Consider the following 17,218-nt stretch of genomic DNA (forward strand, 5'->3'; position numbering starts at 1 on the left):
AAGACCATGGATTTTCTCTTGGTGTGTGTGAATTAGACAATTGTCCTGTTCAGTACTTTTGGGTGTCAGGGAAAATGCATGGAGTAAAAAGTGCACAATTTTCTTTAGGAATGTAGTGAAGTAAAAATGAAAGTGGTCAAAAATAAAAAATATTAAAGTAAAGATACCCCCAAAAATGACTTAAGTAGTACTTTCAAGTATTTTTACGTAAGTACATTACACCACTTCAGAACATATACCTCTCTGTTGATATCACATACATTATCAAACATTTCCCACATATTATCCAGATACTGACTGTTAGCGCTTGGTGGTCTATAGCAGCTACCCACAAGAATTGGCTTTAGGTGAGCCATATTACCTCAACAGTATTTAACATGCACTCCTCTCTAAGCTTTACATGAATGTGGTCCTGAATGTAAACAATAACACCTCCACCAATGGGATTTCTGTCTTTTCTGTAGATGTTATAACCATGTATTGCTAACACTGTATCATCAAAGGTATTATCTAAGTAGGTTTCAGAGATAGTCAGAATATGAATGTCATCTGATGCTAGCAAGTTACTCATTTCATTAACCTTGTTTCTTAAGCTACATATGTTAACGTGTGCTATTTTTAGATTTTTTTTCTGGGATGCTTGATTGTTTACATTGCTTTACTGGGAAGATTATCAGAAGTAGACATTCTCATGTTATTTATGTCATTACAGGGTGAGCTGCACACAGTGGACTTCTTACTAGAGCACACCGCCTTAGTGCTAACAGTATAACTCTGGTTCATAGGCACATGATTACAGCAAACAACAGCTGTAGGATCAGCAGAGGCATTCAGGGCAGTTAGAGGGACATACATTAGGTTACTTAAATTGTGTCTACCAACGCCCCTGGTATTAATGTACAATTGCTGAAGCCTTATGACAACTTAGCGACACAATGGTAGGGATTAACTGGGCTTGGGTCATTGATAAGTCATTGTCTCAATGCAGCCTCACAATGTGGTGAAAGGATCCAGGAACCCAAATTATTCAGGTGGATCTCAACCTCCTTAAAAAACACATTTTGTTTCCAAAAAGGTATCGAAATTGTCAACAAAAGTTTCACCCATTGAGCTGAAATAATCACGTAGCCAGAATCCTACTAAAGTGTTCAATGCCACAATTCAGAGAGTGCACAGGGCCAGATATGATGGGTATTTTATTAGTGTCTAGCATTGAATCAATCAGCTCATCATAATGTCATTAAAACCCACAAGGACGACGATAGAATCGGTTTCCATGACCTGGCTTAGAACATTCAGGGGCAGCTTAGTAATGTAATTTACTCAAGCTCCTGGATACGACATTGTTTTTGCACCAGAAACAGTCACATTTCCTACCACGGAGCTGCCCAAAATCACGGCTTGCGAGAAGGACAAGGAAATCCGCCCACTCCCAAGCTTCACAGGATGGGTATGCTTGACATGGGCAAACACTGGGAAGTTTTTCAGGATAAAAAGAAATAAAGAAATGGGCTCGAGCTAAGCACAGGCAAAATCCTAGAGGAAAACCTGCTTCAGTCTGCTTTCCAACAGACACTGGGAGAGAAATTCACCTTTCAGCAGGACAACAACACAAGGACAAATATATACTGGAGTTGCTTACAAAGACAGTGAATGTTTCTGTTTTGACTTAATTAAATCTGCTTGAATATCTATGGCAAGACTTCAAAATTGCTGTCTAGCCATGATCCCCAACATCTTGACGGAGTTTGAAGAATTATGAAAAGAATAATGAGCTAATATTGCGCAATCCAGGTGTATAAAGCTTTTAGAGACTTACATGTATTGACTCAGGTAGCTGAATATCTAGATAGTTTAGTTATTTAATTTATATTAATCTTTAAAAATATATATATAATTCTTCCACTTTGACATTACAGAGTATTTTAAATTAAGTCCATTTTAATCCCATGTTGTAACACAATAAATGGGAAGAAATCCAAAAGGTATGAATACTTTTGCAAGGCACTGTAAACCCTCGGCATTGTGTGTAAATAGGTGGATAAACACTAATGCAAAAACACTATGTTTATAGTTCCTATTCACATGTGCCCCGATTCCAGCCTGAGTTAAGTGCTTGTAAATGGAATGGAATTCCCCTTTTATGCACTTTTCTCTCTATGCGTATTCTAACCTTGATATTAAGAATGAGAATAGCGTGCTATTCACCTGCTGTTCATTCTGGGCCATTTGAGGAAATTTCGACTTTCCTACACACTCTTCAGTTGTAGGTATTCAGACTTACCTTATGAAGGTGCGTAACAGGCTTTGCAGGTGTGGCTACCTTGCGTGCTCTGAATACATTTCATTCAACTGCTGAAAACCCTCCCACTTGCTGGCCAACAGAGTTTTCATTCAATGCGTTTTTCAGTACATTTATCTTAAGGCCGCCCTTTAAATATGGTGTACCTTTTAATTATGTTTTTTTTTCGACAGACTCAATCGAATACATCAAGAGATCAGGTTTAGAATATAGATATCAATGAAAAAAATCCATCTATGCGTTTTTGTCTCCATTTCAGCACCAACTGGTAGATAAATAAATACTCTGCTCTTGTAGATTGTTTGGGATAGGAAAGTATGTACTGAATGAATAAAAAAAACTTACCATGAATCCTATTGACGCAGCCATATAATATATATGGCAACGTGGCAACCATAAAGTGTGAGAAAATCACGAAGACTGTGTGGATCGTAAGTCATAAGAGGACTTGGATATTTTCGCTCTGACACACACACACACACACACGCACATCACCATGTACTTTCACCTCTCTTGTATTTGACATGCATGATTTACTCGGCACTTTTAGGCTATGAAACAAATTGGATAGCCTGACAGGAAAGATACAATTATATAATTTGTGCATAAAGTCTCAGACACCCCAGTACATATTGAAATGGATACTAGTCATTGACTTTTAATGAATGGTCCTGGAGCTTTAATTACATTTTGAATCAATCCAAATCTTTGAAGTATCTTCATATACTTTAGGATAGAATGAATCCTATGATTCTGTGGTGCAGAGGCGAGTGACTAACTCTCTCTAGCACAAAAACATTACATTTGGTTAGTACAGTATATAGTAGCACTTATGAGACAGCTTGATCCCTGTCACACAAACAGGGAGTAGTACTACAGTACACGCACCTCTCATGATGGAAATGTCTCTTTGAATCATTTAAAAAATCATTGTGAAAAAAATCTATCCTCCCTTCCCTGAAGCTTCCTGTTTTTTTTAGGATTGATGAAAGCAGTAGGCTGGAACCTTTGCTTTCTCTTGCCCTGTCACATACAGATCAGTGATTACTGAATGTATTCAAACAGTATTCAAGAAGAGTGTGAGACAATGAAAGATAAGAGAAAGAAAGATTGACAGTTGGGAAAAACTTGTGTATGTTTATTTTTTTGCAGTACTGGGCGACTTGAGAAGCCATGGTCAGTCGATCAATAATATACAGTGTATTCTGAAAGTATTCAGACCCCTTGAATTGTTCTGCATTTTGTTACGTTACAGCCTTATTCTAAAATGTATTAAATATTGTTTTTTTCCTCATCAATCTACACACAATACCCCACAAGGACAATATAAAAACAGGTTTATATAAATGTTTGCTAATTTGTTGAAAATAAAAAACAGAAATACCTTATTTACTTAGATATTCAGACCCTTTGCTATGAGACTCAAAATTGAGCTAATGGTTGATCCTGTTTCCATTGATCATCCTTGAGATGTTTCTACAACTTGATTGGAGTCCACTTGGGGTAAATTCAATTGATTGGACAATTGATTCAATTGATTGGAAAGGCACACACCTGTCTACACCAGTCTATATAAGGTCCCACAGTTGACAGTGCATGTCAGGGAAAAAACCAAGCCATGAGGTCGAAGGAATAGTCTGTAGAGCTCCGAGACAGGATTGTGTCGAGGCACAGATCTGGGAAGGGTACCAAAAAATGTCTGGTCCCCAAGAACACAGGGGCCTCCATCATTCTAAAATTGAAGAAGTTTGAAACCATCAAGACTATTCCTTGAGCTGTCTGCCCTCCCAAACTGAGCAATTGGGGAAGAAAATAAATAAAGGTTAAATTAAAAAAATATATATTAAAAAAGGGCCTTGGGAGGTGAACCAAAAACCCAATGGTCATTCTGACTGAGCTCCAAAGTTCCTCTGTGGAAATGGGAGAAACTTCCAGAAGGACAACCATCTCTGTAGCACTCCACTAATCAGGCCTTTATGGTAGAGTGGCCAGACGGAAGCCACTCCTCAGTAAAAGGCACATGACAGCCTGCTTGGAGTTTGTTAAAAGGCACCTAAAGGACTCTCAGACCATGAGAGAAAAGATTCTCTGGTCTGATGAAACCAAGATTTAACTCTTTGGCCTGAATGCCAAGCATAACGTCTGGAGGAAACCTGGCACCATCCCTACGGTGAAGCATGGGGGTGGCAGCATCATGCTGTGGGGATGTTTTTCAGAGGCAGGGACCGGGAGACTAGTCAGGATCGAGGAAAAGATGAACGGAGCCAAATACAGAGAGATCCTCGATGAAATCCTGCTCCAGAGCCCTCAGGACCTCAGACTGGGGCGAAGGTTCACCTACCAACAGGACAACAACCCTAAGCACACAGCCAATGCAGGAGGGGCTTTGGGACAAGTCTGAATGTCCTTGAGTGGCCCAGCCAGAGCCCGGACCTGAACCCAATCAAACATCTCTGGCGAGATCTGAAAATAGCTGTGCAGCGACGCTCCCCATCCAATCTGACTGAGCTTGAGAGGATCTGCAGAGAAGAATGGGAGAAACTCCCTAAATACAGGTGTGCCACGCTTGTAGCGTGAGACTCAAGAAGAAGACCCAATAAGACTCAAGGCTGTAAACGCTGCCATAGGTGCTTCAACAAAGTACTGAGTAAAGGGTCTGAATACCTATGTAAATGTGATATTTCAGTTTTTTAGTTTCAATAAATTTGCTAAATTTTGTACATATCAGAATCACCTGCTTACTGTTTTTATGCTTTCAAGTTGACTCAAACTCAGTTGGATTAAACTTTAGGATATGTTCACTTTTTTTTTTTTGATTTGTCTGAAGCATGGACTCTGTTTCAAGTTCTTGTCCAAGGCCACAATCATTTCCACCATGGCACTCAGGACAATATATCTGGAGTGGAGATCACATACAATGTCAGCTTGCCATAACCTGTAAGATGCTTATACTCAATATCACAATATGATATGAATAACATCATCTCTCAATAGGCACATCATCTACAGCAGGGGTGTCAAAGTCAAATGGACGGAGGGCCAAATAAAAAATTTAGCTACAAGCCGAGGGCCGGACTGTTCGAATGTTCATTGAAAATTTTTAAATGACGCATATAGTCTAGTGAACCTAATTGAACCTACTGAAAACCTAACAAATATATTCCAATATGATCAGATAAATAAAGCAATATTTTCTTATGGCTCTGTCAGTAATCTTTAATTTTCAACAGACACAAAAGACAAATTTCCTTTATATAAAAATCCCAATAACATGAACATTAAATGAAAGAAACCGGTATTCAAGGCACCATCAGTAGCCTATATTTTCTATTTTAGCAAAAGTGGGCTAAATTTACTTCAAAGAAAAAAACAATAATAGCAATTTTCTATCATCCACTCAACTGAAATATTTTTAAAATATAATTGGATTGAAATACAATAAAATAAAGTGCAAAAATCTATTAATCAAAAACAACACTTTGTTTAAGGAGAAGTAACATGCAGTGAAAACAAATATTAAACTTTAACTTTTAAACTTGAACTGAGTAAAAACTCTAAATATGTGATTGCACAGTAATGTTCACTTGTTTGAGGTTGAGGGTGATACTTGGTGGTGTCCCATCTTTTCCACAAGTTCATCAATGTTCGGGGTAAGGCTCTGAGCTGAGGAAATCCTCAGAATTGAGTGGAGGTGTTCAGCAGTAAGTCGACTTCTGTGTGATGTTTTGTTCAAGTTCATCAAAGAAAACAGTTGTTCACACAGGTATGTGCTGCCAAACATAGACAACGTTTGAGCAGCCTGGATGCGCAGCTGGGGCATTGTGTCGGGGAGGAAACGGGCGAACTCCGCAGCACCCACTGCCGCATATTTTGCCCTCAGTGCATCATTGCATTGGAGGTCAATCAACTCCATTTGGAGGTTTGGTGGTGAGCTTTCCACGTCAACAGCAAATGGGTTACCGAGCAGTTCCAACCTGCTTTTTGTGCTTCAAAGTCAGCAAATCGGCGTCGAAAGTCAGCGGCAAGCATACCTATTTTATCAGCCAACTGTGCGCTCGGGAACGCACTGGTAGAGAGCTTCTCTTTCATGGTCTGGCAGCTGGGAAAGTGGCTCAAATTTTCTTTCCGCATCTGCGTCTCCCACAGAGTCAGTTTGGTTTTAAATGCCTTCACTGTACTGTACATATCAGAGATGACACGATCCCGACCCTGCAGCTGCAAGTTCATTGCATTCAGATGACTCGTAATGTCACACAGAAAAGCCATTTCACACAGAAACATTTCGTCTCTGAGTTGTGTTGTGTCTTTCCCTTTGCTGTCCAAGAACAGACAAATCTCCTCACGAAGCTCGAAACATCTTTGAAGCACCTTTCCCTGGCTTAGCCATCGCACCTCTGTGTGATAAGGCAAATCACCATGCTCCGTTTCTAACTCCGTCAGAAATGCCTTGAACTGGCGGTGATTCAAACCTTTGGCTCTGATAAAGTTAACTGTGCGCGTGATGATGCTCATTACATGCTCCATTTTCAAGGCTTTACCGCACAACGCTTCCTGGTGTATGATACAATGATAAGCTGTCAGCTCACCTGTCGCGTTTTCCTCTTGCATCTTTTCCCGTATCTTCGCCACCAGTCCGCTCCTGTGTCCACACATCGCAGGTGCTCCGTCGGTTGTCAAACCCACGAGTTTTTCCCAAGGCAGCTCCATCTCATTTACACATCTTGACACCTCTTCATACAAATCATGCCCCGTAGTTGTGCCATGCATAGGACGTAAAGCCAAAAACTCCTCTGTCACGCTTAGGCTGGAGTCCACTCCGCGGATGAAAATTGACAACTGGGCAATGTCAGAAATGTCGGTGCTCTCATCCACAGCCAAGGAATATGCAATGAAATCTTTTCCCTTTTTCACAAGCTGCTCTTTTAGATTGATGGACAACTGGTCTACTCTCTCGGCAATGGTGTTTCTGCTCAGACTCACATTTAAAAAGAGTTGCCTTTTTTCTGGGCAAACTTCGTCACAAACTTTAATCATGCAGTTTTTGATGAAATCCCCCTCCGTAAATGGCCGGGCTGATTTAGCGATCTCTTCTGCCAAAATAAAACTGGCCTTGACAGCAGCCTGGCCTTGTGATTTGGCTTTTTTGAACAGAGCCTGTCGAGATTTGAGGCCTCGTTTTAATTCCTCTGCCTTTTGTAGCCTTTGTTCCATGTCCATTTTCTTGTTTTTGTCCGCGTGTTTCGTTTCATAATGTCGTCTCAGATTATACTCTTTCAGTACCGCCACACTTTCTCCACACAGAAGAAACACAGGTTTTCCAGCTACCTCCGTGAACAAATACTCCGACTCCCACCTTGTTTGAAACCCCGGTTCTCAGTGTCCACCTTCCGTTTTGCCATTTTTGATGGGTATCTGAAAGTTAATTTTACTGTGATGCTGACAACTGCTGTGCCAATAAATATTGAAATGAAGCAGCCTACTGCTCGGTGCGTCACCGTTGCATTGTGGGAAATGTAGTATTGGTGCGTGTAAAAGATCTGCGGGCTGCCGGCTTGCTGCGGTCTGCGGGCCGGTTCTAATAATAAATCAAGATCATCCCAGGGGCCGTAAAAAACCTTCTCGGGCCGGATGTGGCCCGCGGGCCTTGACTCTGACATATGTGATCTACAGGGTGTAACGTGTGCACTGAGAGTCGGGAAGCAAGTTCAGGGAATTCGTTTTTTAAATAAATAAATGAAACGGTAAACACGTGACACAAACAATGCACCGACCTGAAAACAGAGTCAATTACACCCTGTGGAAAGAACCAAGGGGAGTGACAGATATAGGGAAGATAATCAAGGAGGTGATGGAGTCCAGGTGAGTGTCGTGAGGCGCTGGTGTGCGAAATAATCAGCAGCCTGATGGCCTGGAGGCCGGAGAGGGTGTAAACGTGACAGAGGGGCTCAAATATACAGTGTTGAGGTGGTCACAGATCACTACGTATCATCTCTGTGAGGTGCATTCAAACCCTGTTAAGACCATAAATGGTCACATTACAGAGAAATAGCAATCATTTTGTTCACTGTGGGTGAACTGATCGACAGCCATTAAAGAATGCCCCTCTGGTGTAGGGGAATGAAAAGCCATGGGAAGCATGACTGGGAATGTCGAAATAACTAAATATTGAATTGGATTCCCTGCTATGATAATGGCACAGGTATAATAGGGATCTGAGGGCCACAGCTGTCTGGTTTCCCCTCATCTTTTTAGTAGTTACATCCGGGAATCCTTGGAGGGAGATGTGTTGTGTGTGTTGGTTTTATAGCTGTGGTTCCCAACCAGGGGTACCGGGACCTCTGGGGGTACTTGATAAGACTCGTGAGACCGTAGGCCTACTGGTAAAATGCACATCTGGGGTACTCCTGGCCGAGCAAAATTCAGTTGGTGGTAGAGTTCGCGAAAAAGGTTGGGAACCACTGCTTTATAGGATGGATTTACTTTGAAGAAGGAAGACTTATGAAGAGTGTGACTTTTGCACACGTCCACTTTCTGTCTTTCCCTTTTTTGTCTCTCACTTTTTGGCCACTCTCAATTAGGGCTGTGGTGGTCATGAGATTCCATCAGCCGAGCAAATAACTGCCGGTCTCATGGTAATTGGCCGTTGATTAACGTAAACACATTTAGCATCTCCTGTCTTCTACACATACCCCACAAGCCACTGGTGGAGTTGCATTGGAAGGCACTAGGCTCTGCTTAGTTTTTTTTCGCGCAGGCTGTACACACTTCATCAGTCACTCATGCACAATCGGACATGCATGTGATCGTGTCACCTGTCTTTGTGATTGTCTCCACCCCCCCCTCCAGGTGTCAACCATCTTCACCATTATCCCTTGTGTATTTATACAGTCTCTCATTCACAATGTGACAACCACTTGATAATGCCTAGAATTTCCTGGCTTCATCCACTTTGTGTGCCCCCTAAAAAAAATCCACCCCATCTGCGGACAGTGGCCGTTGTGCCCTTGGGCTGAATATAACAACTATATTCCCTTCTCCCAGCTGCAAGCTCCAAAGCACCTCTCACTCAAATGGCTCTCCATCACATGATCAGGTCTTTCTCACAGGCTACAAGGGAAGACAGACACATCTGTGACACAACTGCGCACGCCCTTATCCAATTCCGAAGAACTGGAAGAACTGTCCACGTTTACTTTTCGCCAGCCAACAACATGATTAGGCCTAACAAACAGCAAAATCACTATCACTATGTCAACCTACTGTCCCCCATAGTGCAAAAGTTGACCTATTCTATTCTGTGTTAGAAATAAATATCCCGAACATAGTCTGGGACAGTTGTGGAATGGGATAAATCCCAAAGTAAAACAAACATTTTAAGCAATGAGGCTGACACAACAGATCAGAAAGTTTAGCTTAAAATGTTGCTAAACTATTAGGCTATTTCTTCACATTATAAGCGCATATTTACATTTTTTTTTTCTAGAAAACATTTTTTTCACTTGCTACCCTGGAAGTGTAACTTTTCACTCTCACAAAGCCGGCATGCTTATATGTGGTGTCGTTGAAGAGTGTAGGAGCTGCAAACATTAGCAGGCCAGTTATTGACATGACATTTGCCTAGTACTTATTTGTGAAGCATATGCCTTATAAAGGGTTTACGTGTTTAAAGTGGGTAGGACCCTTGCATGTTGTTCAGGTTAAGTGCTCACCCCAGGACCATAACAGGAACATTGCCTGTAAACATGTAACTTGCATACTGCCTCCTCCAGTTGCTGTAGGACATTTTAATGATGCACCACAGGTGCCTGGCACTAAAATGTGAAGATACTAGGGGGGAAAAACAGCTTCTCCAAGCCAAGGCGATGAGGGAACCGTGGGTACAGACTCCTTCCTGTGAAATGTCGCACCCTTCTGTCCCCAACAACGCTGTGAATAAGAATCGCAGTCTGTTTCGCCATCTGTGGTCCTCCCGGCAGTCTCGTCAAAGAGGCCAGGCTCTCCGTGCTAGAGCACGCTACCGGAGAGTCTGGGAGTACGATAGGAACCCAACGCTATCAGCCGAAAGTAAATGTGTCAGTTGTAAGCAGCACAATGGGTCGTGTAAAGTTATTTTAGGAAATCAATTGTCTTCATTTCCACAGTGATTATTTTTCGGGTTTCCAAAATAGTTATCTTCCTTCATTACATACAGTTTACAGAGCTGGATTTAAGTCCTTAGTAATTGCTACACTGAAGAGGAAATGGAGTAGGGGATCCATCTTTATCTGATTCAGTCTTGCACTTTGAACATTTGGTTTATAAGACACTCAGTCCAAAATGAACCACTTTCCCCTACCCCCTCTTCTAGACCCGTCTTTATACGATAGCTACTCATAGATCTGAAAGGATCTGTAAGGCATATACAGTAGTAGGGATTAAAATGGGTAACCGGGATCCCAGGGGCTGTCATTGTGACTCTTCAGACAATTACACATTTGATAGGTCTATGCACAATTCACTATGCGTCACTGTCACAGATATGAAGTCTGTCAACAGTTCAGAGGCATGAGGGAAAATGCTATAGTATCTTCTCCTGAAAATGATTGAATCCCTGTACAGTAGTACTGAGTTTCCACCATATCACAGTATTGCAGTATGCAGTTTCTTACACAACATCCCTCCTCTTACAGGCATACCATGTGCCACACACTTTTGTTTCCCCAGTCTCGTCAGACTCCGGAGGGGGAGTTTCTACCCCTGGACCAGTGTGAGCTAGACGTAGGATTTGGGACGGGGGCCGACCAGCTCTTCCTGGTGTCCCCTCTGACTATCTGCCACGAGATCAATCCCAAGAGTCCCTTCTTTGACCTGTCCCAGCGCTCGCTCATGAACGAGGAGTTTGAGATCGTGGTCATCCTGGAGGGCATTGTGGAAACCACTGGTAAAAGCAGACTCTTTTCTTTCATTAAATCTGTTCTTTAAAGGGGCATTCTGGGATTGGTACATCCATTTCTGGACTTTTAAATTAAGGATATATAGCCATTGATGGAAGAATATACAGTAAATGCCTCATGGGTTTAGTTCAACTGCCTTACCCCATCTGAACCCAAAATATAAGCTTGTTTTCTCCATTGTTTGTAAAACAAACACTTTATAGCTTCAAACCTCTATTTAAAATCTATGCTCAAAACACAGTTAAAACGATCATTTTGATCTAATGACTGGATGGTCAGTCCTTGTATTCATACTGTAGCTCTATCTATGATTTTGAGAGTGGTTTCATTGTTTTTCAAATTGTCTCTTTAATTCATCTGTATGATGTATATTTTGTAGTCTTGTTTGTATTTTGTTTTAAAAACAATAAATCAATATTTCTCCATTCCTTTGAGGCAAAATACGAGGACTACCATTCCCAGTATAATCAAATCAAATACTTAAGAGAATATCACATTTATCTTTAAATATTAGATGATATTAGATGAAAAATTATTAGATAAATTATTTTTTTATCTCTGTCGTCGTTCCACGATACTTCTCCCTCTCGCACTATTTCTCTCCTCGTCTTTCCCTCCCCTTGTCTCCGTGTACTTATTTTTTCCTTGTCTTCTATTCACCTCTCATTCTCTTTAACCTCTGTTTTTCTCCTTATCTTCCCCTCTGTTCTCTGTTTTCCCCATCTACTCGTTCTCCCTCCCTCCCTCCCTCCCTCCCTCCCTCCCTCCCTCCCTCCCTCCCTCCCTCCCTCCCTCCCTCCCTCCCTCCCTCCCTCCCTCCCTCCCCTTCCCTTTGTCCCAGGTATGACGTGTCAGGCACGGACCTCCTACACAGAGGACGAGGTGTTGTGGGGCCACCGCTTCCTGCCCGTCATGTCCCTGGAGGAAGGCTTCTTCCGGGTTGACTACTCCCAGTTCCACAACACCTTCGAGGTCAACACTCCCCGTTACAGCATCAAGGAGCACGAGGAGAAGATCTCCCTGACTTCCCCCAACCCTCCACCAGGCGTCCCCACCTCCCCTCCCCTGGGGAATGGGGGCCAGAGCCGGAGCCGCAGGGAGAGGATGCTGTCAGTGGACTTTGCCGACCATGGAGAGGCTACCCAGGAACAAGCGATGGGGAGGCTGCCCAGCAAGTTACAGCATATGAGCTCTTACAAGGAGGACCTCCGAACGAGGGTGAAGACTGGAGGAGCCCAGCCTGGGGACAAGGCCTCTAGCAGGGGTGACCAGGGGAGTCTGCCCCTGGGGGTCCAGCATCTGGTCTCCAGCTCCATCCCCGGGGGCTTTGGCCAAGGGAAGGTGGAGGAGAAGCTCCAGCTTAAGGTACTAGATGGGGGTCCAGGTATTGGAGACACTCTGACTCATTCAGTTGGGGAGCAGGAGAAGTGGAGGCTTCCCCCTGCCCTGAGCCTCATCCCGGCCCCAAATCCGACCCCTGTCCAAATCCCTTTGCCTGTGGGTGGGGGGTGGCCGGAGGATAACCTGCCTGACAAACTGCGCCGAATGAACGCTGATCGCTGATATTGACCGTGGACCATTGACCGTGAAATGACTATTAATCACCGGAAACAAACAGATTCCCAAAAACTCTAAATAGATATAGAAAGCAATGCTTAATGGGTAACGCGGTTTTCAACAGGAAATTAGACTACTGTGATGACTTTTGCCCGTTTATGGCTATTTTAACTGGTTGAATAAATGTTGATTCAATGTAATTTGACAACATATTGTGACGTGGAATCTTCGTGGAAAATACAGTGGATTTGAAAAAGTTATCAACGGGAAATTTCTACCACAGGATAATGTCTTCATGCTAACCACATTTCCACATAGACAAACCTTGTATAAAATACGTTGAATTTGTACCTTTAAAACAACGTCAGATCTTTAACGTTATATCCACTATCAAAAAATAAATAATTATATGCTAGGTAGCACTTCCTACTGGAGAATTGATCAATCTACAGCTACCTTTTGGTCTCCCATCTAGAGTTTTAACTATGCGCAGCTCTACCTAGCTAAGATAGTTGTCACTGACTATTACCAATGTGCTATTGTGATTGAGAATGATTGTTGAGAGATCTCCACTTGAAAACTAAATAGATTCACTGTTGCTATCAAAGTCAATCCAAAGGGTAGGTTTAACAGAACAAATTAAACGCGACCGTAATATATCACTCATATATCATCAATTATGGTATTTATTTAGGCTATATAGCATTTGCAACAGCTATTGTTTCAATTCAACCAAGAATTCAACTAAAATTAGACATTGCAATAGCCCTAGGTTTTCAAGCTCTGGTTGATTTAAAATGTAATGCTATTTAGTGACGTTGAATTGAGTTTGGTTGTCAAAGCATCCAAATATCCACATTTGAAGGAGATTTTTAAAGAATAGGACTGAATCAAATCAAACTTCAAATGAACTTTAAATCAAGTTTGATTTGGTTTAGTCCTATTTAGGGCTGTGGTGGTCATGAAATGTTGTCAGCTAGTGACTGTCAAGCAAATAACTGCTGGTCTCACGGTAATTGACCGTGAATTAACATAAACACATTTAGCGTCTCTGATGCAGACCTTTGGAACATCTAAACTCAGCAAGAAAAGAAATGTCCTCTCACTGTCAAATGCATTTATTTTAACATGTGTAAATATTTGTACGAACATAACAAGATTCAACAACTTCCATTTAAATGAAAGTATTTTGCACTCAGCCTGTGACCCTTTTGGTCACTTTCTTCTTATTATTATTATTACCAACATTTATGTGTACAATTCCAAACTTGAAAATGATCAACAACTGAGACATAAACTGAACAAGTACCACAGACATGTGACTAACAGAAATGGAATAATGTGTCCCTGAACAAAGGTAAAAGTAACAGTCAATATCTGGTGTGGCCACTAAGTACTGCAGTGCATCTGCTCCTCATGGAGAGAGAGATGTTAACCCACTCTTCCACCAAGGCACCTGCAAGTTCCCGGACATGTCTTGGGGGAATGGCCCTAGCCCTCACCCTCCGATCCAACAGGTTCCAGACGAGCTCAATGGGATTTAGATCCGGGCTCTTCGCTGGCCATGGCAGAACACTGACATTCCTGTCTTGCAGGAAATCACGCACAGAACGAGCAGTATGGCTAGTGGCATTGTCATGCAGGAGGGTCACGTCAGGATGAGCCTGCAGGAAGGGTACCACATGAGGGAGAGGATGTCTTCCCTGTAACGCACAGCATTGAGATTGCCTGCAATGACAATAAGCTCAGTCCGATGATGCTGTGACACACCGCCCCAGACCATGACAGACCCTCCACGTCCAAATCGATCACGCTCCAGAGTACAGGCCTCGGTGTAACGCTCATTCCTTTGACGATACATGTGAATCCGACCATCACCCCTGTTGAGACAAAACCGCGACTCGTCAGTGAAGAGCACTCTTTGCCAGTCCAGTCTGGTCCAGCGACGGTGGGTTTGTGCCCATAGGCAACGTTGTTGCAGGTGACGTCTGGTGAGGACCTTCCTTACAACAGGCCTACAAGCCTTCAGTCCAGCCTCTATCGGCCTATTGCGGACAGTCTGAGCACTGATGGAGGGATTGTGCATTCCTAGTGTAATTCGGGCAGTTGTTGTTGCCATCCTGTACCTGTCCCGCAGGTGTGATGTTTGGATGTACTGATCCTGTGCAGGTGTTGTTACACGTGGTCTGCCAATGCGAAAATGATCATCTATCCGTCCTGTCTCCCTGTAGCTCTGTCTTAAGTGTCTCACAGTATGAACATTGCAATTTATTTCCCTGGCCACATCTGCAGTCCTCATGCCTAAGGCACGTTCACACAGATAAGCAGGGACCCTGGGCATCTTTCTTTTGGTGTTTTTCCGAGTCAGTAGAAAGGCTTCTTTAACTGTGACCTTAATTGCCTACTGTCTGAAAGCTGTTTGTGTCTTAACAACCTTTCCACAGGTGCATGTTCATTAATTGTTTCTGGTTCATTGAACAAGCATGGGAAACAGTGTTTAAACCCTTTACAAGGAAGATCTGTGAAGTTATTTTCATTTTTAGGAATTATCTTTGAAAGACAGGGTCCTGAAAACGGCACGGGAGGTGGAGTTTACATGTTTTTTAAAAAAGTATAATAAATCCATGTAATATCGCTTACACCATCACAATAAATTATTTATATTAGATAGGTCTAAAGAAACATGATATGTAGAAAGACCTTTCAGAAGAACAGAATAGCAAACTCTCAGTTGTCCTTATGTTAGGCCCTGATCTGACTATGCCTTATGGCTGGGGGCTACACTAGTTCATTCAGCAGACAAGATTTTCTTAGAATTCCGTGGCATTATTTTATATTATTTTATAGTATGAAGAATACAATTGAACATAGCTGAAGAAAATAGAAAGGATATTTTCTCCAAATGATTTGAGGGAGTGCGCACATGCGGCTATTCTGTTTTGAGCGGTTAACAAAGAAACAGGTACTCATTACATTTAGAGTTATTTATGTAACTTTAGTTGTGATACAAACAATGGGCTATATGTTTTGATTGTAATACATTCTCGGGCTGCATGATGTGACTCTAATGATGATTGGAAAAAAGTTGCATGGAAGGCATGAGCTCTGCTTAGTTTTTTTTTGCGCAGGCTGTACACACTTCATCAGTCACTCATTCACAATCTGACAAGCACTTGATAGTGTCACACACTGATCTGCTTCACCTGTCTTTGTGATTGTCTCCACCCCCCCTCCAGGTGTCACCCATCTTCCCCATTATCCCCTGTGTATTTATACCCGTGTTCTCTGTTTGTCTGTTGACAGTTCGTCTTGTTTGTCAAGCCAACCAGCGTTTTTGTGTCAGATCCTGCTTTTCCGCAATCTCTCTTTTCTTGTCCTCCTGGTTTTTGATGCTTGCCTGTCTTGACCCTGTACACACCCGTTTAACCACTCTGCCTGACCCTGACCCTAACCCTGCCTGCTGTACCTGAGAAAGGTCTTTGATCCCCTGTTCTCCGTGCTAAAGGTCGCCCAGAAACGAATCCAGCTTCGGCAGGACTCCCTCGGTGTAGCTGTTTATGCGGTGGATTTCCACACGTTGGCTGCGGAGAGTGCTTGGAATCAAGAGGCACTGTTCAATATGTTCCTGCACAGCATCTCGGAGGAGGTCAAGGACGAGCTTGCAGCATGGGTGTTACCTACGGAGCTCGATTCCCTCATCTCTTTGACCATCCGTATAGATTGGCGATTACAGGAACGACAGAGGGAGAGGAATTTGGATTTCGCTCGCACGCCCAGGGATCCCACCTTGCCTCCGAGTCATCCCGGAAACTCCCGGCGGTCTAGTTGCCGAGAGAACCCGAGGCTTCCCGAACTGCCCCGAGAGCTGCTGAAAACGACCGAGTCACCACTTCCTCAGCATACGTCACTAGGCAGAACTGTGCTGTCGCCAGCAGAACGGCAATACAGGATTGACACGAAGAGTTGTCTGGATTGTGGTACTCTTGGTAATTTCGTGTCCTCTTGTCCTTTAAAGAAACCAGGCTCACCGGTAAGTACTCTGGTGGGCCATATGGAGAACGTTCCTGCTTCCCCTGCTCGCACCTCTTTTCATGCCATTCTGCTGTGGGGAGACCAGTCCAAATCTCTCTGGGGTCGAGGAGAGCTTTTTGGATGCTACGCAGCCCCTCTCCATTTCCATGGATGTTAGAGCGCTGGAAGAGTGCTGGAAGGGCACTCCACTCCCATCAACCTACTGGTGTCAGGGAACCACAGCAATGCTATCCAGTTCCTGCTCATCAAGTCCCCTCTGATTCCCATGGTATGGGATTCTACTGGATCCAACGACATAATTCCCTCATTAACTGGTCTACTGGTAACATCATGGGCTGGAGCCCGTTCTGCCACGCCGATTGCCTGAAGTCAGCACAACCTGCCCCGGGATGTC

At 43.0% G+C, this 17,218-nt stretch overlaps 1 protein-coding gene across 1 annotated transcript in view; it reads left to right on the forward strand.

Annotated features, from left to right (window-relative positions):
* kcnj19b (potassium inwardly rectifying channel subfamily J member 19b) overlaps positions 1-15,436 on the forward strand; it is a 28,027-nt gene extending 12,591 nt beyond the window's left edge. The window contains exons 2-3 of the mRNA XM_035746113.2: positions 11,006-11,222; positions 12,077-15,436. Of these exons, the coding sequence (XP_035602006.2) occupies positions 11,006-11,222; positions 12,077-12,798 (939 nt within the window). The 3' untranslated portion in view covers positions 12,799-15,436. The remainder of the gene's footprint in view (positions 1-11,005; positions 11,223-12,076) is intronic.
* The last annotated feature ends 1,782 nt before the right edge of the window (positions 15,437-17,218 follow it).

The sequence above is a fragment of the Oncorhynchus keta genome, chromosome 3 (assembly GCF_023373465.1).
Source record: "Oncorhynchus keta strain PuntledgeMale-10-30-2019 chromosome 3, Oket_V2, whole genome shotgun sequence".
In the NCBI taxonomy this organism is placed as follows: Eukaryota; Metazoa; Chordata; class Actinopteri; order Salmoniformes; family Salmonidae; genus Oncorhynchus; species Oncorhynchus keta.